General features: G+C 43.7%; 1 protein-coding gene across 5 annotated transcripts in view; it reads right to left on the bottom strand.

Moving 5' to 3' along the window:
• The window catches only part of LOC147033842 (tudor domain-containing protein 1-like), a 211,638-nt gene that overhangs the window by 142,735 nt on the left and 48,158 nt on the right, over nt 1-20,745 (bottom strand). For all 5 annotated transcript variants that reach the window (XM_085871804.1, XM_085871782.1, XM_085871822.1 and 2 more), the window contains exons 5-6: nt 13,151-13,274; nt 3,289-3,371 (exon numbers count right to left, since the gene is read on the bottom strand). In XM_085871804.1, coding sequence (XP_085727930.1) covers nt 3,289-3,371; nt 13,151-13,274 — 207 coding nt within the window. The remainder of the gene's footprint in view (nt 1-3,288; nt 3,372-13,150; nt 13,275-20,745) is intronic.

Raw genomic sequence — 20,745 nt, 5'->3', positions numbered from 1 at the left:
AATGAAATTCTCTCCTCCTCCTCCTCTTCCTGTCCAGGCTGGAGTTACACAAGGCAGTGTTCTGGATCCTGTGCTTTATTAATATTCATCAATAATATCTCCAACTCTGGAAAAATCCTCTATCTTGTTGCTGACGACTCCACCATCTGCCGTACCATCTCTCATCCCTCAGATCAGCAGACAGCAGCCTCTTCACTCTCTGCAGACATGGATAAAATCACAAGCTCCTCAAGCACTTGGAATATGTCCTTCAAAGCTAACAAATCTCACTCACTGCCTCCCTGAAAGGACCGTCTGGAAACATCCTCTCATCGCCCCACACCCCCCCCCTCCCGACCAATCTACTTTCTCAACAACCTCTTAAAGTTCTGTCTCTCAAGTGTTTGGGTCTCACTATCTGCCATGACCTTTCCTGGGAAAGCCACATTTCCAAGTTGGCCTCCAAAGCTAGTCGGCAACTAGGAATGCTCAGTCGTGCAAAGTCCTTCAGTAGCACACCTGAGCTCAGACCCACAAAGCTTTCATCCACACCTTGATTGAGTACTGCTCTCCACTTTGGGCTGGTGCTCCTACCTCACACCGAGCTTGGCGTCAAGCTGTGGAAAACAAAGTCTTTTGGGATCATTGGTATCTCCCACGATGAAGCTGTGTCTTTGGGTCTTTCAATCTCACCACAGGCAGGTCCGGTGGCTTTCTATCTTCTACCGACACTTCTCCGTCCTTGCACCCCACCCCATGCTCTGGCTGTACTTTGCTCCCCCCCCCAACCCCCCTAATATTTCCACAGGGCACTAAAGGTCTGCCAGAAAACCCTTCGAGTGAAGCTGCCAAGGTTAAGAATCACTGCTCACCTTCTCTTTGATTCCTCTTTTTCCCTCACCTCTGGAACAAACTCCCACACTCTCTTCAATGCCACTCTTCCCTCCAGGTCTTCGAAACAGCTGTTCACCACCATCTTGCATCTTCCCCCATCTCGACCTTATCTCGGCAGGAGGTTAAAAATCTCACGACGTACCGAATTGTTTCAACTCTTGTGGAGACTTTCTAAATTTTGACGGACAACATGCACGCGGGTCGTGAGGAGAGACACAAGAACCTTAACTCCTGTAAAACAAACGGGTTTATTACAGAACCAAATAGCAGGGGAAGATTGACACAACGAAAGGAATGTAACGGCTGGTTGGGAGGGAATGCAATTGATAAATAAATAATGACAAACAGGTCAGGTGTGGGAACATGAGTCGGAGTTGCATGAGGCTGCATCCACTTTCTGACGGTACTCCAGGGGCTTCCAGCTGGCCGTCCCCCAGGCAGATGCCGGCCCATCCCCCATCTCCTTGACATGCTGATCAACCAGCTGCAACCACGAGGAAGTGGTTGGCCCATTGGCCTCTCCGACTCACGAGGCTCTCTCGCTCAGAGAATCTGGTGAGCAGGATCAGCGTCAGGAAAACGAGCCACATGCCCATACAGCCACAGCTGACGATCACGGACCACGGAGGTAACAAATCTAATTAGATATTCCCCGAATCCGGTCACCCGGTAAGCTCCAAGAGGATCGCCCCAAGGGGTCTCAGAGGGGTCCCGAAGGCTTTGCCCAAGTCCCGTTATCCAGTGAGCTGCCCTCTGGAGGGCGGCAGCACAGGAGGTACTCCCACGGAGTGGGTTTTCCGATTCCATTATATTTGTGGGTTTTGCAGAACGAAGTGTTTTATGGTGGGCGGAGTGCAAATCCTGCCACTAATTTCCTTTAAAAAAAAAGTAACCCAAATGCAGGGCGACATCCGCAGACACAATTGGGCACGAGAAATGTATGTCCATCGGCTCACAAGGAGCTCCTCAGCCCTTTGACTGGGTGTCCATATCATACACCCTCCTCACCAGAAAACCGGGTAATTTTTTAAGTGATTCTTCACCATCGAGAGATAAGGCTAAAATATTATACAGCATGATATCTCAAAAAGTTGTGGATGGATTTAGACGAAACTTGGTGAACAGGACAGGTGTGTGGCAAGGATGAATAGATTTGATTTTGGTGAAGATCCGAATCCAGACACAACAATTATTTAATTTATAAGGTGATTCTTCACCATTGAGAGATAGGGCGAAAAAACGATATACAGCATGATATTTCAAAAATGTATTGGGCCCAATATGTTCTGGTGGATCATGCATTGCGTGGCTGTGGTATGAGCTCTACTGAGTGCCTTTCCAGTTGGAGAATGTTTTCAGTGGCTACAAAGCAATGCTTGCTGAAAAAAATAAGAAAGCAGTGCTAAAGTCTCACTTTAGCTTCTTCCAGAAGCTTGAAAGGCCTCAAAGCTGATGAACCGCGTCAGGAGATGGCCGAGAGGTACACACACATTCGAAGCTGTCTAACCTGGGGTTGAATCTCAACCAAGCTGTAAACTGTCATCCAGGTGTTTCACGGGCAAGGCAATTAATCAATGTGCGTGCCGTCCCTCAGATGGACATTAAACTGGGCGTCACATCTGCCGGAATTAGTTGGTGGGCATTAAAGATCACTTTGCAGTGTACTTCGCAAAGAGCAGGGGAACTATAACCGGCATTCTGGCCAAATTCCAAATACAGCTCAAACAGCACTGCCACACCCTCAGTCAATGATGCTACTTGCAGCCTTGTGTTGCACAGTAACAAAACAAGAAGACAACCAGACCATGATCTATAGTCTTTTATTGAAATAATATTTTAATTAATTCATTTTGAAAATTTTCGACTCAATTGTTTTTTTTTTGTTAGGAACACATTCCCCATTTACTACATCAAGTCAATGGGATTTTGAAGTTTGATTTACATTATTTCGATTTAAAGGATATTCCCCAGGAACGCATCGATGACATAAATAGGGAAGTGCCTGTATGTACGTGTGTGTGTGTGTGTGTGTGTGTGTGTGTGTGTGTGTGTGTGTGTGTGTGTGTGTGTGTGTGTGTGTGTGTGTGTGTGTGTGTGTGTGTGTGTGTGTGTGTGTGTGTGTGTGTGTGTGTGTAAAGCACAACATAACATTCTCTTTGCTGACTCCCCCGCTCCCAGTCAACTTTCCTCACTGCCACCCCCCCCCCCGCCAACTCTGTGGCTTACACCCCCTACCTCCCAAAGTGTATAGCGACATGTGGTGAGGAGTCACTCTCACCACCTCTTACTCACTCCTCCAACCTCCTCTCCCCCACTCATCCCCCCCTCCCCCTCCTCCCATCCCTTTATTAATATTCCCATCAGAAAAGCAATGGGGGATATTTGCTGATATAAAATAAACAAACAAGTACCTACTTTTTTGCCTCAGAGCTTGGCAAAGATCTGTTTGCAAAATGCAGCGTCTCTTCCTCAACGCCCAGAGTTTTCATGGGTGCTCCCTAAAGCACGCAAAGGGGATCAGGGGTGGGGGCAGGGTAAGAAGTGCACAACATTTCATTAATAACAGCATTATCAGGGGCTGGTAATGATGCAAAACCAATGGTAACAACCTCATGAATCTTACCACAAGTGAATGCAATAATAGAGCGCTTCCATAAATGTTGGTCATGGCACAGGTGAATGCGTGTGGACACAGGAGGTTGGTTACATTTGTGGAATGATGAAAAGAGTAATCATAAATTGTACAACATGCATGACTTCTGAACATTCTCCAAACACACAGGTAAAAACTGGTATCAATACTGTGGGGAAGCTCAAGTGTTTTGAAACTACATGGCAATATCATGAAAAAAAAAAAAATAGGACGATGGATGCTGAAGCTCACATGGATCAGGAGCAAGTCTCTCAAACCACCTGCAGACCCCCTTTGACCCCGATATATATATATATATATATATATATATATATATATATATATATATATATATATATATATATATATATTTTTTTATTTTTACGTTTTTACAGCCATTTTTCCCTGCTGTGCAGGGGTTTGGCTTTTTCTTGAGGTAATGGTTTATGGCCGGATGCCCTTCCTGACGCCAACCCTGGTCGCCTCTTACGACACACAGGGATATGGTACACCTATTCTAACCGGGGCATACACCGGGACCAGTACACTGGCACTCATTTCGCCGACCTCGGAAGGATGACAGGCTGAGTCAACCCCCTGGTGTTAATTCAGCAGCCAACGGGGCTTGAACTCAGGACCCTGGGATCCCAAGCCGACACCAGGCTATATATATATATATATATATATATATATATATATATATATATATATATATATATATATATATATATATATATATATATATATATATATATATATATATATATATATATATATATATATATATATATATATATATATATATATATATATATATATATATATATCAGGGTCATATATATTGTCGCGAATTTGCGCCTGATCGGCCGCTCGACTCGAATGGCGGCCGCCTCGCCCACCGGATGGACAATTCAGTCGTGACCCTCTCGGACCAATGCCGGGAGCCAGTCACGGGTGGGGGTTTAACCTCACCACGATTGTGCCAATTGCCCACCCGCGCGATCGCACCACGCCACAGGCCGACTCCGGACACGAACCGCTTAAGCGGTCCGTTCCGTGCTACAGTGTTAACCGAGCGGTGTTATCGTCGGCCTCAATGGTTCCGATTAATTATCGGGCGTATTAAGCCCACCACGAACCCTTTACGTGAAGCAGGATGGAGGGTCAATAAAGAAAAGACGAAGCGAAACGGGAAAACAGTTCACACAATGCACATTTATTACGTGACACACGGAAAGCACACATATACAGCCAAACAGTCAAAATGCACCTATAGCAGTAAAACAAAAGAAACAATGACGCAGAGTTACTACCGACTATGTGCACACACGGCAACGCTTATACAGTTCTACTTTACAAGACACGGCGCCAACACACATTTACTCAAAAGCAAAGGAAAGAAGCCACCCTCATAGACAAGGGGGCAGACGGGCCTGTAGGCCAATATGTGCGTGGGACCTGAAGGAGCGGCCAGGTCCGCGAAACCGGGTGGGTCCTACCCGCGTCCTCGTGACGCAGATGTGGCCGCGTGGCTGTGCCCCGACTCCGTGCTCCTTCGCGGGTTTCGTTGGCACGACGTTTAAAGTGGGGTGGGAATGGGGCCCCCTTTTGCACTATCTCAGCGCGGGGAAAAGGGGGAATTGTTGATGCCCTGGGGGAGGGAGAATGGCTGGCTGGCTTGGGTCCCGCGACGAGCGATCTCCCGCCGCGACCTCGTCGCCGACAGCCATCCTTCTCGCCTCGGACCTGAGCTCCTTGGCCTCTTCCCACAACTCTCCTCAGCCGACTGCAGAACCCAACTCTATGCCTTCGCCACCCGACTCCACTCTCTGCCACACTCTGCTGCTGCCACACTCTACCCTTCCAACCAAAAACTGACTTCCACCAAAACTGACTCTTCCACCAAAACTGACTCTTCCACCAAAACTGACTCTGCCAAGATTCGCCTTGCGCTCGCCGTTTTATAGGCCGGCAGGAGAAAACAATATGCAAATTTCCGGATCAGAATGACCTCGGGGGCGGAGCCACGCTCGCCCATTGGACGGAGGGAAAGTGGGCGTGAACCGCCCCTGATCCTAGAATTTGCATATATGGATTTCACACAGATGCGCCTGGAGGCGGGGCCAGGCCGCTCCGCGGTTGCTAATTGGACGGATCAGAAGTGGGCGTGTAGCGTTCTTGATCCGAATTCTCCCTCGGAAAGGCTGCTATTTGCACTTGCAGCTCGGTGCGAATCTTGAACGAGCCCAAGACAGCCCGACGCTCAGTGTTCACAGGTGGTGCGGGAATGGCCGTGGAAGGAGAGAGGTGATGGTGGTGGAGGGTTTATCGGTGGTGGTTTGATGGTTATGGCGGTTGAGACGTGGTTGGTTCAAAATAAAGATAGAACAGAAAAACAGCTATCTCAAAGCGTCGCAGCCCAAATGAATCACATAAATTCCTTCTAAACAACGGGTTTGGGGCGAACTACACATGTACTTAGAATTCTCACCTATGGGCCCTGAATGGTGGTTTGCGAATTTCCACAGCCGTAACAATATACATATTGCTACGGATTTCAGAATCCGGTCTGATGAATGCATCCACACATCCAGGTCCTCAGACAGTAATTTCCTTAAATGCATGTTCAGATTAGACCCATCCCCATGTCTAATGGGATTTTCAATGTGATGCGTTGAGAAGGGTGAAGAATAGATCCCCTCTCTTATGGGAAGCATTTTTTCTTTACGACAGACACGTTGACACATTTCTTTCGCGAGCGCTGGCGCCCGCCTTATTTTTCCTCAGCATTTATGTACATATTTTTCGCGAGCGCCAATGCCCACCTTTTTTTTCGAGGCACGGGTCGTCATGATAATGGTGCGTAAGTGGGGCGGGGTGAGCTTTGGGGGAATCTGAGCCCGCTGAGACGGGCCGCATATATAATTTATTGTTAATAAATTATTTATTGTCTTCCAACCTGTCCGTGTTTGGCCTTTCCTTCTATTGATCGAGCATTGTCCGAACCTCGATAGACTGGGAGGTAATTACCACAGATTTGACCAAAAATCGTCGGCATGCACCAGCGGTTAAAACGCTCGGCCGCCCTAATTAAAATCTAATCGAGATAACATTGGTGGTTTGCCGAGGGTACGCTCCCCGCTCAGGTAACCATGTGACCTCTCGTTAAACGGCATAATTAGACGGTGGACACTGGAACTCGTGGTTAACTGGGTGGTGTTCGTGGTTTTAAAACAACCCACCGTGCCACAACGTTAATTGTGAGCGGTGGCCCCAGGTCCGGCTCTTCCGAGGACAACCAGGGATTAATCCCCCGAGTGACAAACTAGTGTCTCGGTATCTGTGGCCGCAACAATATAATTATATATGTTTTTACATTTTTTTATGCCATGAACAAACTCTGGAACAGAGATATGACAGAAGGAAATAGACACCTTAAATTTATTCATTTCATCTGTATAACAGTTTTACTCAGTGATTTGCACTAATATTCGACAATTTCTTTGCAGAAACGAGTTCCTGGGTCTTGTACGACATTTAACTATGCCTCGAACCCAAGGAGCACACAAACTTTCCGATTTTCAGAGGACGAATTGTTGGCCATTTAGAAGGTTGAGTCAGCCAGCGTCAGATAGCTGAGAACCTTGGCATTCCGCTTTCTTTGGTCAATCGGGTGATTGTGCAATTCATCAGCGAAGGCAAGGAATACACAGCTTCCCGTTCTGGTCAATCTGGGCACTCAGACGTTTGAGTTGTCAAGTGGTCTATTGAGAAAACTCCCCGTCGCAAGGCAACAGATGTTGCCAAGGAGGTGCAAGTTATCTCAAAAACTGCCGTGCGGTACCTTCATCGACTGGGATACTATGGGAGAGTAGCTCGGAGAAAACCTCTTCTTCGATCAGCCAACATTCAAAGGAGAAAAGTGGGCTGACGAGATGGCCAACAGACCCTTGGAGTTTTGGCAAACTGTCATTTTCTCCACATCAGTCCCAATTTACTCAATTTTCGACAGTAGACGCGTATGGCTCTGGAGACTTCCCAGTCAAGAGTTTTCTTTGAACCAATTGCAGCCAACTGTCAAACACAGTGGTTTTTCAGTGGGGAGCAATCTGGAGCACTGGTCGGTCAGAGCTTGTGGAGAGGATGGACTTCTCCCTGTCTTCTCCACTGGTCAGATGATCAAAAAACAACACTGTTCATGGAACTCCATGGCACACTGCAAAAAAGACCAAAGAATGGCAGGACAGAAATGGGATCAATTGACTTCCATGTCTAAGTCAGTTTCTTGAGATGAATCCCATTGAACACCTCTGGGCCATATTGGATCGAGCTGTGCAGAAAAAGTCCAGGAAACCAACATCACATGCAGTGTTGCTCAACCTTTTGCGTGAAGCCTGGGCAGAAATCCCACAAAAGAAAATTTTGGAACTCAATAGTTCTATGCCTGAAAGAGTAAAAGCATTGAAATCTGCAAATGGCAAGTCTACAAAATACTAGTATATCGTTACCCTCATAATAAAAGTGCCCGTCATTTTTTTCCAGTTTTTGAGATTTTCTGCCTAAATCACTTCTCATGTCAATTGCCACACGAGTCAAAATGCCTAAATCATTGGAATAATTTCTTCCATTAACAACTCTGTGCACAAGAAATAGTGAATAAATATTCGTTGATGAAGAATTGCTGCAGTTTTTTGTTTTTCTCAAAACTGGGAAAAAAATGACTTCGGCACTTTTGTTCTGAGGGTAACGATATTGTGATGTCCACGGGACTTGAACAGTCCCGCCAACGTAGAATGAGCCGAAACGATGGAGGCGGTTTATTTTTTATAACCCAAAGATGGCGGTTTTAATCGCTCTACAGCAAACGGGACGAGGAAGGTGGCACGACTCGCTTTTCACTGAGTTAATAGCGTTTATTTCTCTAACCAGAAATAATAAGACTCGGCAAGAGGAGGGATCCGGGTCGATTCGACGGGATGGTAGTGTGGGTTCGGGCGAGGGGAAAACACAAACAATTCCAATGGATATACAAATCTCAAACCCTCAAAGGCGCCAGGTACACACACACACACACACACACACACACACACCCACACACACACACACACACACACACACACACACACACACACACACACACACACACACACACACACACACACACACACACACACACACACACACACACACACACACACACACACACACACACACAAAACGTAGCTGGTCCTGGTGGTCAGGCTGGCCCGTGGTATAGACGCAACAGTCCCTGGATTGGCGTCGGACGAGCTGGCGTTGCGCTCGTCAGGGGCAGGAGAAACCGTGGTGCTGTCGACCTCCTGGTCTTGGCTCAAGTCCGCTCACAGCCGCCAGGGAACCAGTTCTGGCGCCAAGTTGCGAGCAGGAGAGGGAGGCAGGTCCGCCCGCCGTTCGACCCCGTACTCCGAGCCAGCAGAAACCCAGAGCCAACCGAGGTGAGGCACGAGGCACAGCAAGGCCACGAGACACGATCAATCCAGGAACGAACCAGCGCAACAATCGAGCACGCTCCGAGCACAACAGCCTCCACCAAAACGAGGTTTTTCATTATCGATCTTCTTCTTCCTCTCCTTTTCCCCGAACAGAACCTTTTTATCCTCGAGTCCTCGTCACTTTCAATCGAGCCGTTTTATTGGCCCTCCGCCGTCGCCTTCCGCCAATCGTGATCACGGGGCGGAGCCATCCGCAGCAGTGTCCTGTGACGTCACAGCAAGCCTCCAGGGAATACTAAAAGGGGTTTACGCAGACACACTTACCCTAACCCGTCTCCCTATCTAATTACACGACAATTATCATTTCCCCCTTGAAGAAATGGACATTTACTAGACAACTTATCACCACTGAATTGCTACTTATTACATCGAGATCCTGGTACAACTCGAACAGCATGGCATACCTAATTAAACATCCTAATTACCCTTTGAATGCATACCCCCCCCCCTCAGACGTAACACTATGTATTAAAATGGATCAAATCTTCTTCAAATGTTCAATAAAAAAAAGTTTTAAGAGCATGGTGTCTATTTACTTCTGTCATGTCTCTGTACATTATGGGTGATGAAGGTTGTGGTCAAGTTTCATCAAAATTGTGTGTCGTTTCGGAGAAGAGAGCAAATACCTATTTTAGGGGAGTCAAAACCCCCGTCTCCAGCGTAGATCCCCCTAACGAGCGCAGATTTTGATGCGGTCAATACACCTTCATTAGGCATCAGATATGAAGCTTGTGGTCACGTTTCATCAGAATGCGTTTGGTTCAAGTGAGAATGACTGAAGTGTTCACAGACTGACTGACTGAATGACACACCTACGGACTGTTCGATCACATCAGCTCACCGGATTAAAGTTCAGTTGAGTAAAATTACAAATGATACAAAAACTAGAAAGAACAATCAGATTGCAAATCCTCACCAGGACTGATTTTTGATGGCATTTTGAGTGGTGTGTGGACACAATCGCATTCTAATAGTACGTACTTTATGGAATATAGAGGGACTCGGTTGTAAAGGATCACATGTAATCCTAGCTCCCACCATATGACACTTGTGGCCGAAGTTATCACATTACGTGCAGACAGACAGACAAATGTAATACCCTTTGGGCGAGGGATTACAATTGTTAAAGTGTCTTTACAAACTAGTTTTGAGTTTGAATCACAGAAACTATAAATTGTCGGACTGGTGCCTCACAGGCTGGACGTTGAATGACAAGATGTGCCATGTCTCAGTTGAACATTAAACTGGGTGTCCAATATGCCAGCATTAGCTGGTGGACATTAACAATCCCAGAATCTCCTTTTCTCGCAAAGATGAGGTGAGGTATTGCTGACACCATGAACAAATTACAAATACCCTCCGAAAGTGTGGATATCAAGTGGTCTGGTCTTCTTATATATCCCTTCATTTCAAGATTGTGGTTGCTGTGAGGGCAGCGGCTTCTACATGGTTAAACAAAACTTGATGAACCCAGATGTTTGAGAGTCATGTGGAAGTGTTCATCTTTGACTACGAAGGGCAACCACAACATAACTGCAGAAAGCTAACAATGCGGTTTCGTATCTCACTGATAGACCGGATCTGGATCTGGACCTTAACCAAAATATAATCAGCTTGATCTCATTACCTACCCAACTCATGCACCAAGTTTTGTTATAACCCGTCGACAACTTTTTGAAATATCGTTCTATATACATCGTTTTTGGCCCCATCTCTTAATGGTGAAGAATCAATTTTAAAATAGTGTCCGGACCCAGATTTTCACAAAAATTTATTCGATTCGTTCTCGTCGCACACCCAACCTATCCACCAAGTTTTGGCTGAACAAGTCAACTTTTTGATATATCACGCTCTATATCGTTTTTGGCTCCACTTCTCAATGGTGAATAATTAATTCAAAAAAAAATTTGTAGAATTCACATCTGATCTTCACCAAAATCAAATCAATTTGTCCTTGTCACACACTCAACCTCTCCAGCAAGTTCCATCTGAATCAATCCATAATTTGAGACATCCTGCTCATAGAGAGATACAGACAGACAGACAAACAAACAAACAGGAATGAAAACATAACCCCTATTCATCTGAAGTGGTGGAGGTAAAAACATGCTTTACATTGTAGGTCCAAATATTTTATGATGCAACCACAAATGGGATTCACATGCTCACTCCCATAACTATGCCTGCCCAATACAAGTAGTTGTTAGGGAATGGTGAAACAAAACTAAGGTGACTTCACAAGGTTGGCCTGCATTTTAATAAAATATTGTTGTGGGTTCAGGAATGGGGCGGGGGGGAGTCATAACCACCCACGGGTCACAGTCGGGTGACCACAAGATCCCAAGGCACACAGTGGGTATGGCCTGGATTCGAAGTGGTTGGAGTAAGCAGGCCGTTTCATCAAATACTACGGGAACAGAACTTGCACCATGACGGTGAGCAAAAAAAACAAAACACTGTATTTACCGTTTTGTAAAAATGGGTCAGCACCTCCTCTGAATTCTGAAACCAGGGCAGTATTCACAGCACATGGGCATGTTGAAACATTATACCAAACAGGTGATGATAGGATGGATGGTAAAGGGAGTTTCATCTCGATTAATGAAGCATTTTATACACGACACGATGGCATCCTGAACAGTGGAGGCAACAACAACCATTTTACCACAAAAGCAATTGCGAAGCAGAGGACAAAGCAGTCACAGAAGTAGGTATTAAGAGTTATAGGAAGCGAATTAATATTAGGAAATGGTATTTTGTTTAATAAGTGGACTAAGTGCAAAGTGGACCGGCTTAGATAGGGATCAACCTCCCTAGACTACCAGCGTGACTTATAACTGGCATGTACCAGCTGGCTAGACATGTACAAACAACACGCTCCAACCTTGGATACTCCAAATAGCTGAGTTTGTCCCCAACAAAGCCGAGGTTCTGATGAACATCAAGTCACCGAGTGTGTCCTTGTTCCAAAGGAAGACTGCGTCCCAGCATGACGTTGAAGCCGCTTCGCTGGGATCGCATCAACGCCTTTCTCCTTGCTCCAGTTACTCTATTCGTCCATCGGGTTCGCAAACCTTTATAGCTGCGTGCCGGGTCTTTCAAAGGAAATCTTACAGCTGACGACATCACTAAAGCTGAAACTTGTCTGTGCATGTCTCCATCTGGGTGGGCAAATCCGATGGCCAACCACTCAACCGTGCTATTGTCAAACGACGACTGCTTCCGACCCATGGCGAGTTGCTAGTTTTTTTTGTATACATAGTCAAGGCTCGTGGAAGAGCGAGTACACAGAACAGATCAAGACGTAACAGGCCAAAAAAGAGAGGAGAGAGAGAGAGAGAGAGAGAGAGAGAGAGAGAGAGAGAGAGAGAGAGAGAGAGAGAGAGAGAGAGAGAGAGAGAGAGAGAGAGAGAGAGAGAGAGAGAGAGAGAGAGAGAGAGAGAGAGAGAGAGAGAGAGAGAGAGAGAGAGAGAGAGAGAGAGAGAGAGAGAGAGAGAGAGAAAGAGAGAGAGAGAGAGAGAGAGAGAGAGAGAGAGAGAGAGTCGGTGGACATCAACAGCAGGGATGAAGGACAAAATTGGGGAAGTGGGGAAGACGAGGACACATGGGGTAGACAAGATGGATACAGAAGGAAATTTCCACGAAGGACAAAAAAAAAATGAAACTTTGGAAGGAAGTCGGGGATCTTGGGGTGGGGATCATGGTTTTTGGATTGGGGACGACCTGAGAGGGACTATGTGCGCCATTCACAAACCTTGCGTGGTCGATTCATCCCATCCTGCGGTCTTAGTGACACGTCATTTTTACGAACATCATCGACACAGTTCACACTTCATCGCCTCTTTGCTTTTACATTGCAAATACTAAATGAGAATTATGTGTGTACAAATGTCAAATTTCAATTAAAAAAAAAAAGAAGAGTTAACATCAATCATTCCAACCCACCAAAGCAAAATACTGATATTCTCATTTGTCAACAAAACAATACAATTACTTTCAGTATCAGAAATGGAGATAAGTTCCATTCCAAAGAGGTTCGGTAATGAAGCTTATTCAGGCAATGCATTTTCAGGTCAAACTGGCAAACTGCTTACAAGGCGTTGACAGACAGTACCTTGTTCTTTGGTTCATTGTCAAACTTTGCAAAATTCACAAAGAGGCGTTTTGAACCGATTTCATAGCCGTTGAAGCGACGGATGGCCTCTTCTGCTTCACGCAATGTCATAAAAGACACGAACCTGCAGTCAGATGGGGACAACGCAAACAAACTGTTATGTCACGAGTCAGTGACGTCAATCAAGTTCGGTTATTCAGAGACTGCGATGTATGCAATGAAATGAAGAAGAAGAAATATTACCCGTAACTCAAATTCCTTCATGTTGAGGGCCAAATTCATTCTCATCGCCTCCTATCTCATCTTTCATGAAACTTGACCTTTTATATTTTAAGCTATTATATTAATACCTTTAAAAGTCAGAAATATTTGTCCCTAAGGTAAATGAAAATCTGGTGTGAGAATGTTGTGTGTATTGTGTGTCGAGTTGATACATTCTAGAGTTTATTATTCAAATAGGACAATAATTTTTTTTTTGCATTTGCAGCCTGCAGCAGTCACGAATTGGTGCGAACATGGTGGAGGCAGACAACAAATCTGCTTGATACCAAGTGAAAGCTGAAAATACACTATTGCACACAAAAACACAAAAATATTGAAAATTCACAAAAAAAAAAAAAAAAGATGTCAGCCTCCTTTGGCCTTTTTCATCAACGAGCCGGTTTCGACCGCTGGCTTGCCGTTGACTGGATGTCCTTTGGGTGGTGGCCCATTCTTAAAGCACATGGGAAACTATTGAGTGTGAAAAACTCAACAGCATTGCAGTTCTTGACACGCTCAAACAGGTGCACCTGGCACCTACAACCTTAACCCATTGAAAGGCGAATAAATCTTTTGTCTTGCCCATTCACCCTCTGAAAGGCACACATACACAATCCATGTCTCAACAATCTATAAACCTGTCTCCTCCCCTTCATCGACACCGATTGAAGTGGATTTAACAGGTGCAATCAGTAAGAGATCACAGCTTTCACCTGGATTCAACTGATCATCTTTTCAGGGAAAGAGCACGTGTTCCTAATGTTTGCTACACTGGGTGTATAACAGGACATCTCTAATAATTGTGGACGGATTGGGACGAAACTTCGTGAACAGGTTGGGTATGTAGCAAGGAAGAATCGATTCACCATTGAGTGAATGCGCAAAAACGATATACAGCACGATATCTCAAAAAAGTTGTGCACGGATTGGGATGAAAGTTGGTGGACAGGATGGGTGGGTATGGAACAAGGAAGAAATCTATTCAATTTTGGTGAATATCTGAGTCTGGATCTGGATCTCGCCCATCAGTGGAATACAAAACGTAAAAAAAAAAAACATCAGCTTGGCGGAGGTATGCCCTCTTCCGTCGTTCACCGAGAACGAGATTATTATTAGGGTACCCAGTCAATGGACTGGGTAACCCATTGTTTTTCTTCTGTTTATTTATTATTTTTCTTTTTCCACTGGCGATTTTTGGGTTTTTTTCGCTTTAAAAATCATTTTCTCAGGAACAGTAAGTCCGATTGATACAGAATTTTCACCATAGTATGTATCTTTTTTGATAGCTCATACTTAATTGTAATGACGTCATAGGTCACATGGTACGGGTGCCATCTTGAAAAAACCGATATACTTTGGACCTCTATCTCTGAAACGGTGTAATGGAAAAAATTCGCTTCATACATTTTAAAAAGCTCCTGTGGGGGAAAAATTTATATTAATGTATTTTAAATTGTAACAAATGGAGTTTCAGAAATGTAACTTTTATGCTGCAAATTGAATTGGCTGTCATTTCTGGCCAAAAGACTTTTGCCCTAAATGATAAGAAATGTGTTGTTCTGGAGCAGAGTGACCGAGCTGATAAATGAACCTTTGCTTAGAAAATGTACGAAGTGGCTTTTGTCTAAAGGACACGTCTACAGTCTGGGTGAATATCCCCCAACCTCTCTCTCATGGAAGTATAAAATGTTTTGAAAGACACATTTTCTTAGTACGAGCACGTGAGGAAGTATAGTTTCTCAGTGGCTCGTACTCCTTGGAACTGACCAAGTACCAAGTTAGAATAAAACTCTCTGATGTAATGTAGAAGTGAATTGAATCGGGTTGGTCTAACTGTTAACTAAAGTAAGAATAAATGAAATAGAACCAAATAATATTGCAATCAATGGGGATTCTTAAGTTCATTGTACAAGGGTGAGAAGTGTATGGTGTATAATTAGGAAATAAATTGTTTCACAAGGAAGGACTTGTGTGGACATCAGTTTTATCAGTGTCGATAGGGTTTTTTTGTAGGGTTTTATAATCAAATCGGACAAACGTTAAACTCTGTCTGAAGTCAAATAGGATTCCACAATCGACCAGTTAGAATCCTTCAGGAGGACAACGATCACAACAAGGTGGGTTTAAAAAATCCACATCAGTTGGCGCCGAGACTCGGATTCGAACCGAGGTTGGTGCGGTGCTCGTGACCGGAGGTGCTTAATCTGCCGGAGGCAGTGCCTGGAGGAACGACAAGTGCTTGAGCGAAGGTAAGGGAGAGCGCTCTCAGCAGGTAACACATTTCGAACAAAGAAAAGTTCATTGTCAGATAATTTTATTGAGAGAAAGAAGAGGATCCGGCGGAGGGAGTCCGTTTTAAAGTAAACGATAAGTACTGTAGTTGTTTTAGAAAAGTGCTGGAGAAGAAGAGGAGTCAGATGACAAGAAGAGGCTCGTTGAGGAGCCAGATGCGTAATTAAATGGGCATGATGAAGCGACATGCCACATGTTTGCATTGATACGGACCGGCTATGAGAGAGATGGCCGAGGACACGGCTGAGACGCCGAGATAGGGTTAAAATAGATAAATATTATAAGTTACCTGTTTGTAAGAGTTATAAGAGTTACTTTTTGTTCATTGAACTCACTGGAAGTTTGTTGGCAGTGAGGTTGTTATATTATATTGTGTGGAGGTTTTACAGATTTGTAAATGCAATGATTTGCACGAAACGTTTTGTGGAGTGCAGGAGATGATTAACCAGCTGGGAGCATGGTTGGTGATTTGCATTGAGATGCGATGTGTTACTGAGAGTAAAAAATGAAACTTGTGCGATTCCAATATTCGCTGCAATGAAACGTGTTCTGTTGGGATTTTGACGATATTTTAACTCGTGCTGAGTTGAGCTGTGGGTTTGTTTGAAATGGCATGTTATACATTCTTTGCGTTGCATTTCCACGCGAAGGTCGCAAACTCCACTGTGTGAGACCCCCTCCACTCGATCTGTGGGGGGTGGCATATCTTTACACTGAGTCTTTGTTCGAGCCTTTGCTTTAGGTGTGAAATTCGATTCATATGCAGATTCAAGAGGATGAGATAGAAATGTGATTGGTATTTGTCACGTGATCACACGCGAGTCTATTAGATGCAATGCTGTCTAGTGTATGTGTTGAAGCCATGACAGAGTAATGCTAAACTGTGGGTTTTGCCTGTCAGAGTTTTTTTCCTTTTTCTTCCCACTGGATGTGGAGAGAACTTCCTGTTCCTCGTTCCTTGGTGTTTGTGGCGCACCCTCTGGACTGAATCTGTTTAAAGTGAAGTCCATTTAGGAAAAAGTGTTGAAGTTTTATTTTACAACCATCGGGATTTTGAATAAATTGTGAAATAACAATTGTGAATGTGGATATACTGCATGTGATTTAAATGTAGAAACGTGATTTGGAATGATTTTAATGATTTGATGATGTTTAGCACGTGGGGCAATTCACAGATAATAGATGATTCCCTCGGATGGACGTTGAAATATTGTTTTATTCGTCTGCGAATGTTGAGGTTACCTGAACTTGTGCTGGGAAGGCAATGGCAAACAACCTAGTGTAACCCTTTGATCGATTCAGTCAAGGTAAATTCATGATTTAATTGGATAGATGCTGAAGATTAAATTTTTCATTTCTGGATTTTAAAAGGAAATATTTTGTTTTGACCAAAAAGTTGTTTAAGAGAGTTTGGATGTTTATTAGTCTGAAGTTTAAGATGCTTTTCCAAGACTGGGATAAAGATTGTGGAGGGTGAAGCTGCATGTGTAGACAGAGTGTTTGAGCTGCAATTTAAATGATATTTGACAAGTGATTTGACAATTTTTGTAAAACTGTTTAAAATGATTTATTTGTTTTGATAAAAGAAAATGGATTCGTAATTGAGAAGGTTTGAGGAAGTGATAGATGGTTTGTGTATGCGAGTTGGAAAAATGGCAGCATGTTTGCTGTTTTGGTGAGAGAGAAGTGGACAGATGGAGAAATGTCAGAGATTTAAAATGTCGATGGAAATAGCAAATGAGATGGATGTTTTGAGTATATGTACAACTGGGATTTCTGTATATTTTAGCATGTTGTTTTGGGAAATAACAACGAAAGGGATTAAAATATTGATATGACACATAATGCAAGTTAAATGCTTCCATAACAATCTTTGTTAGTCTTGTAGAACTACATGTGCCCATGACGTTTATTGATTGGTGTTTAATTGATGCTTTGTTTGTTTCGGAGTGTTGAAAGCAGTCTTTGAAGCAATGTACGATTTCATCTAAATGAACTTTGAAATGAAATTCCACACAAAAAATTGGACGATGGGAGAACCCAGATTTGGGTGATTGAGCATTCAACACATGATTATCCCTCCCCTTCCCGAGGAGATAAGATGGAGCAATGTGGGAAAAGAAAGAAAAAACCCACTGAGGAGAAGGTTGAGCAAAGTCTTAACGTCGGCGTTGTGTGGTGCCTGCATGGAGGAATGTTCTCAGCCACACTCTCGATTGCCGCTCTGCAAATACATCATGAACTTGCTGTGGTCACTTCAATGTACGACAGGCCTGGAGTTGCACACTGCGCTCCTTCAACCCAGTGTCCGGCCCAAACTTGTACTTGCCCACATCTTCCTTCTCCTCAGCTCAAGGAGTGCTTCGATTGTGTTTCCCGTTGGGTGCCACTCTATCCACACCCTGACCTGCTTATCTTCTGACTTCGGATGGCATGTTTCCAATGTGTGACACATGCTGATGAACAGGCCATAAATTAAATGGAAACACACATTTTCTGATATGAACACTCGCTGCCATTGTTGATTGAACTTGAATAATGGAAATATTTTCTCCTTCAGGAATGGGACATGGTAATCATGTGTAAGAAAAATTATTCAAATTTTCCTTAAAAAAAAACGGGGGAGTGTGGGGGAAAAATTTATATTAATGTATTTTAAATTGTAACAAATGGAGTTTCAGAAATGTAACTTTTATGCTGCAAATTGAATTGGCTGTCATTTCTGGCCAAAAGACTTTTGCCCTAAATGATAAGAAATGTGTTGTTCTGGAGCAGAGTGACCGAGCTGATAAATGAACCTTTGCTTAGAAAATGTACGAAGTGGCTTTTGTCTAAAGGACACGTCCACAGTCTGGGTGAATATCCCCCAACCTCTCTCTCATGGAAGTATAAAATGTTTTGAAAGACACATTTTCTTAGTACGAGCACGTGAGGAAGTAGTTTCTCAGTGGCTCGTACTCCTTGGAACTGACCAAGTACCAAGTTAGAATAAAACTCTCTGATGTAATGTAGAAGTGAATTGAATCGGGTTGGTCTAACTGTTAACTAAAGTAAGAATAAATGAAATAGAACCAAATAATATTGCAATCAATGGGGATTCTTAAGTTCATTGTACAAGGGTGAGAAGTGTATGGTGTATAATTAGGAAATAAATTGTTTCACAAGGAAGGACTTGTGTGGACATCAGTTTTATCAGTGTCGATAGGGTTTTTTTGTAGGGTTTTATAATCAAATCGGACAAACGTTAAACTCTGTCTGAAGTCAAATAGGATTCCACAATCGACCAGTTAGAATCCTTCAGGAGGACAACGATCACAACAAGGTGGGTTTAAAAAATCCACATCACTCCCCATGGGGAACACAGGTGATTTTTCGTGACGTCATCGGTGAAGCGGTATGCCGGTGAAAATTCGTCAAGTAGAACGCTGCATGGGAAAAATGCCGAAATTTGAGCGTCAGACACAATTCACCATCGGAAAAAAATTATTGTGACATCATCCGTGACTTGGTTCGGCAGCCATCTTGTTTTGAATTTTTTTTTTTTTTTAATCTTCTTCTCCAGAACGGCTGGACAGATTGAGGCGAAACTTTACACACACTTTCCCCAAGACGTCCTTTCACAAGTTTGTTAATTTATAATTGACAGGTCACATGGTTTGGCAGACAATGAATTTACCATAAAACCTTCAGACATCTTCTACAGAACGGCTCGACAGATCAAGGGGAAACTTCACAAATATATTCTACTTGGGTTGGGGATATAAGTTTGTGAATGAATAATTGATAGGTCACATGGTTTGGCAGCCATGTTGGATTCAAGAAAAATATTAAATAATGCTTTCTCTGGAACCACTTATCCTATCGAAGTGAAACTTGGCAACGATAATACACCACAATGTCTGCATATATGGTAAAAATTATGTCGTCACAAGTCACATGGTTTGGCCTCCATCTTGGATAGAAAAACGCACCTTGTCCATTGAACACAAAACTTAATAAGCATGATCCACAACCCCATTAGAGGGACAATTTAATTTTTTGATGGAGTAGGTCAAATGGTAAGGCAGCCATATTGGATTGAAAATTAATAACTTTAAAAGTCTTCTCTGAAACGGCTGAACATAGAGGCGAAACTCTACATCAGTGGTTTTCAAACTTTTTTTTAGTGGCGACCCAATTTCAGAACCTCTCCACATCGCACGACCCAAAAGATTCAAAACCCAATTCATAATATAAGAGATAAGATTTCATATGACACAAGAAAATTTACTGTTTACTTTATTCACCATCATCATGTTTTCATAGACAAGTAAACAGAGAATAGCTGACAGAATCCAAATAGTACAGTTGAATGTTTCAGAAGTTTAGTCCAAATGACATTTAGATATATCAGTGAGAAGGATGAGCCTGTTTTTCAGAAACCAACTTCTCTTTTCGTGGAGAAGTAGATGACAATGCCAGGATCATATCATGCTTCATTTCTAGGTGATTTCTGTACTTTGTTTTAATCACCACCATGGTGGAGAACGACTGCTCACAAAAGTACGATGAAGGATATGGCATGAGAACCTTAATGGAACGCCGTGACAGGGTCGGGTACGACGGCAGCATTTTGCACCAGAATGTCGACAACGAATTCGTCCGCGCAAGAGCCTGCGCTCCTGAATCCTGCTGGAGCTGTACAAGCTCTTCCTGTGCTGTATCATCTTCATCAGCAATCGAGTCCAGTGGAGCCGTGAAAGGGTCCTGAACCACAGAAAAGGACTGCACATCCAGCGCAGGGAAATAGTGCTCGAACTGTTCAATGAGCGACCGAAGGTGACGTGCCATCTCCCCAGAAAGACTGTCGAGCTCAGTATTATCGTACTGGCAGGTCGTTAGATGCTCCACCAGACGGGGGAAAAGGCTAAAGTGCTAAACAGTTGCTTTGTCTGCCAGTAATTTTAGAGTCGCCAGAAATCCGCTCATTTTGTCGTGAAAAATCATGAGGTTGGCGTCTTTGGTTTGGAGGGAGCGGTTGAGGACATTGAGACGTTCAAAGA

Source organism: Eptatretus burgeri, chromosome 1 (genome assembly GCF_056783735.1).
Source record: "Eptatretus burgeri isolate ZD-2024b chromosome 1, Ebu_testis_v1, whole genome shotgun sequence".
NCBI lineage: Eukaryota > Metazoa > Chordata > Myxini > Myxiniformes > Myxinidae > Eptatretus > Eptatretus burgeri.
This window is presented reverse-complemented; position numbering and strand designations above follow the sequence as displayed.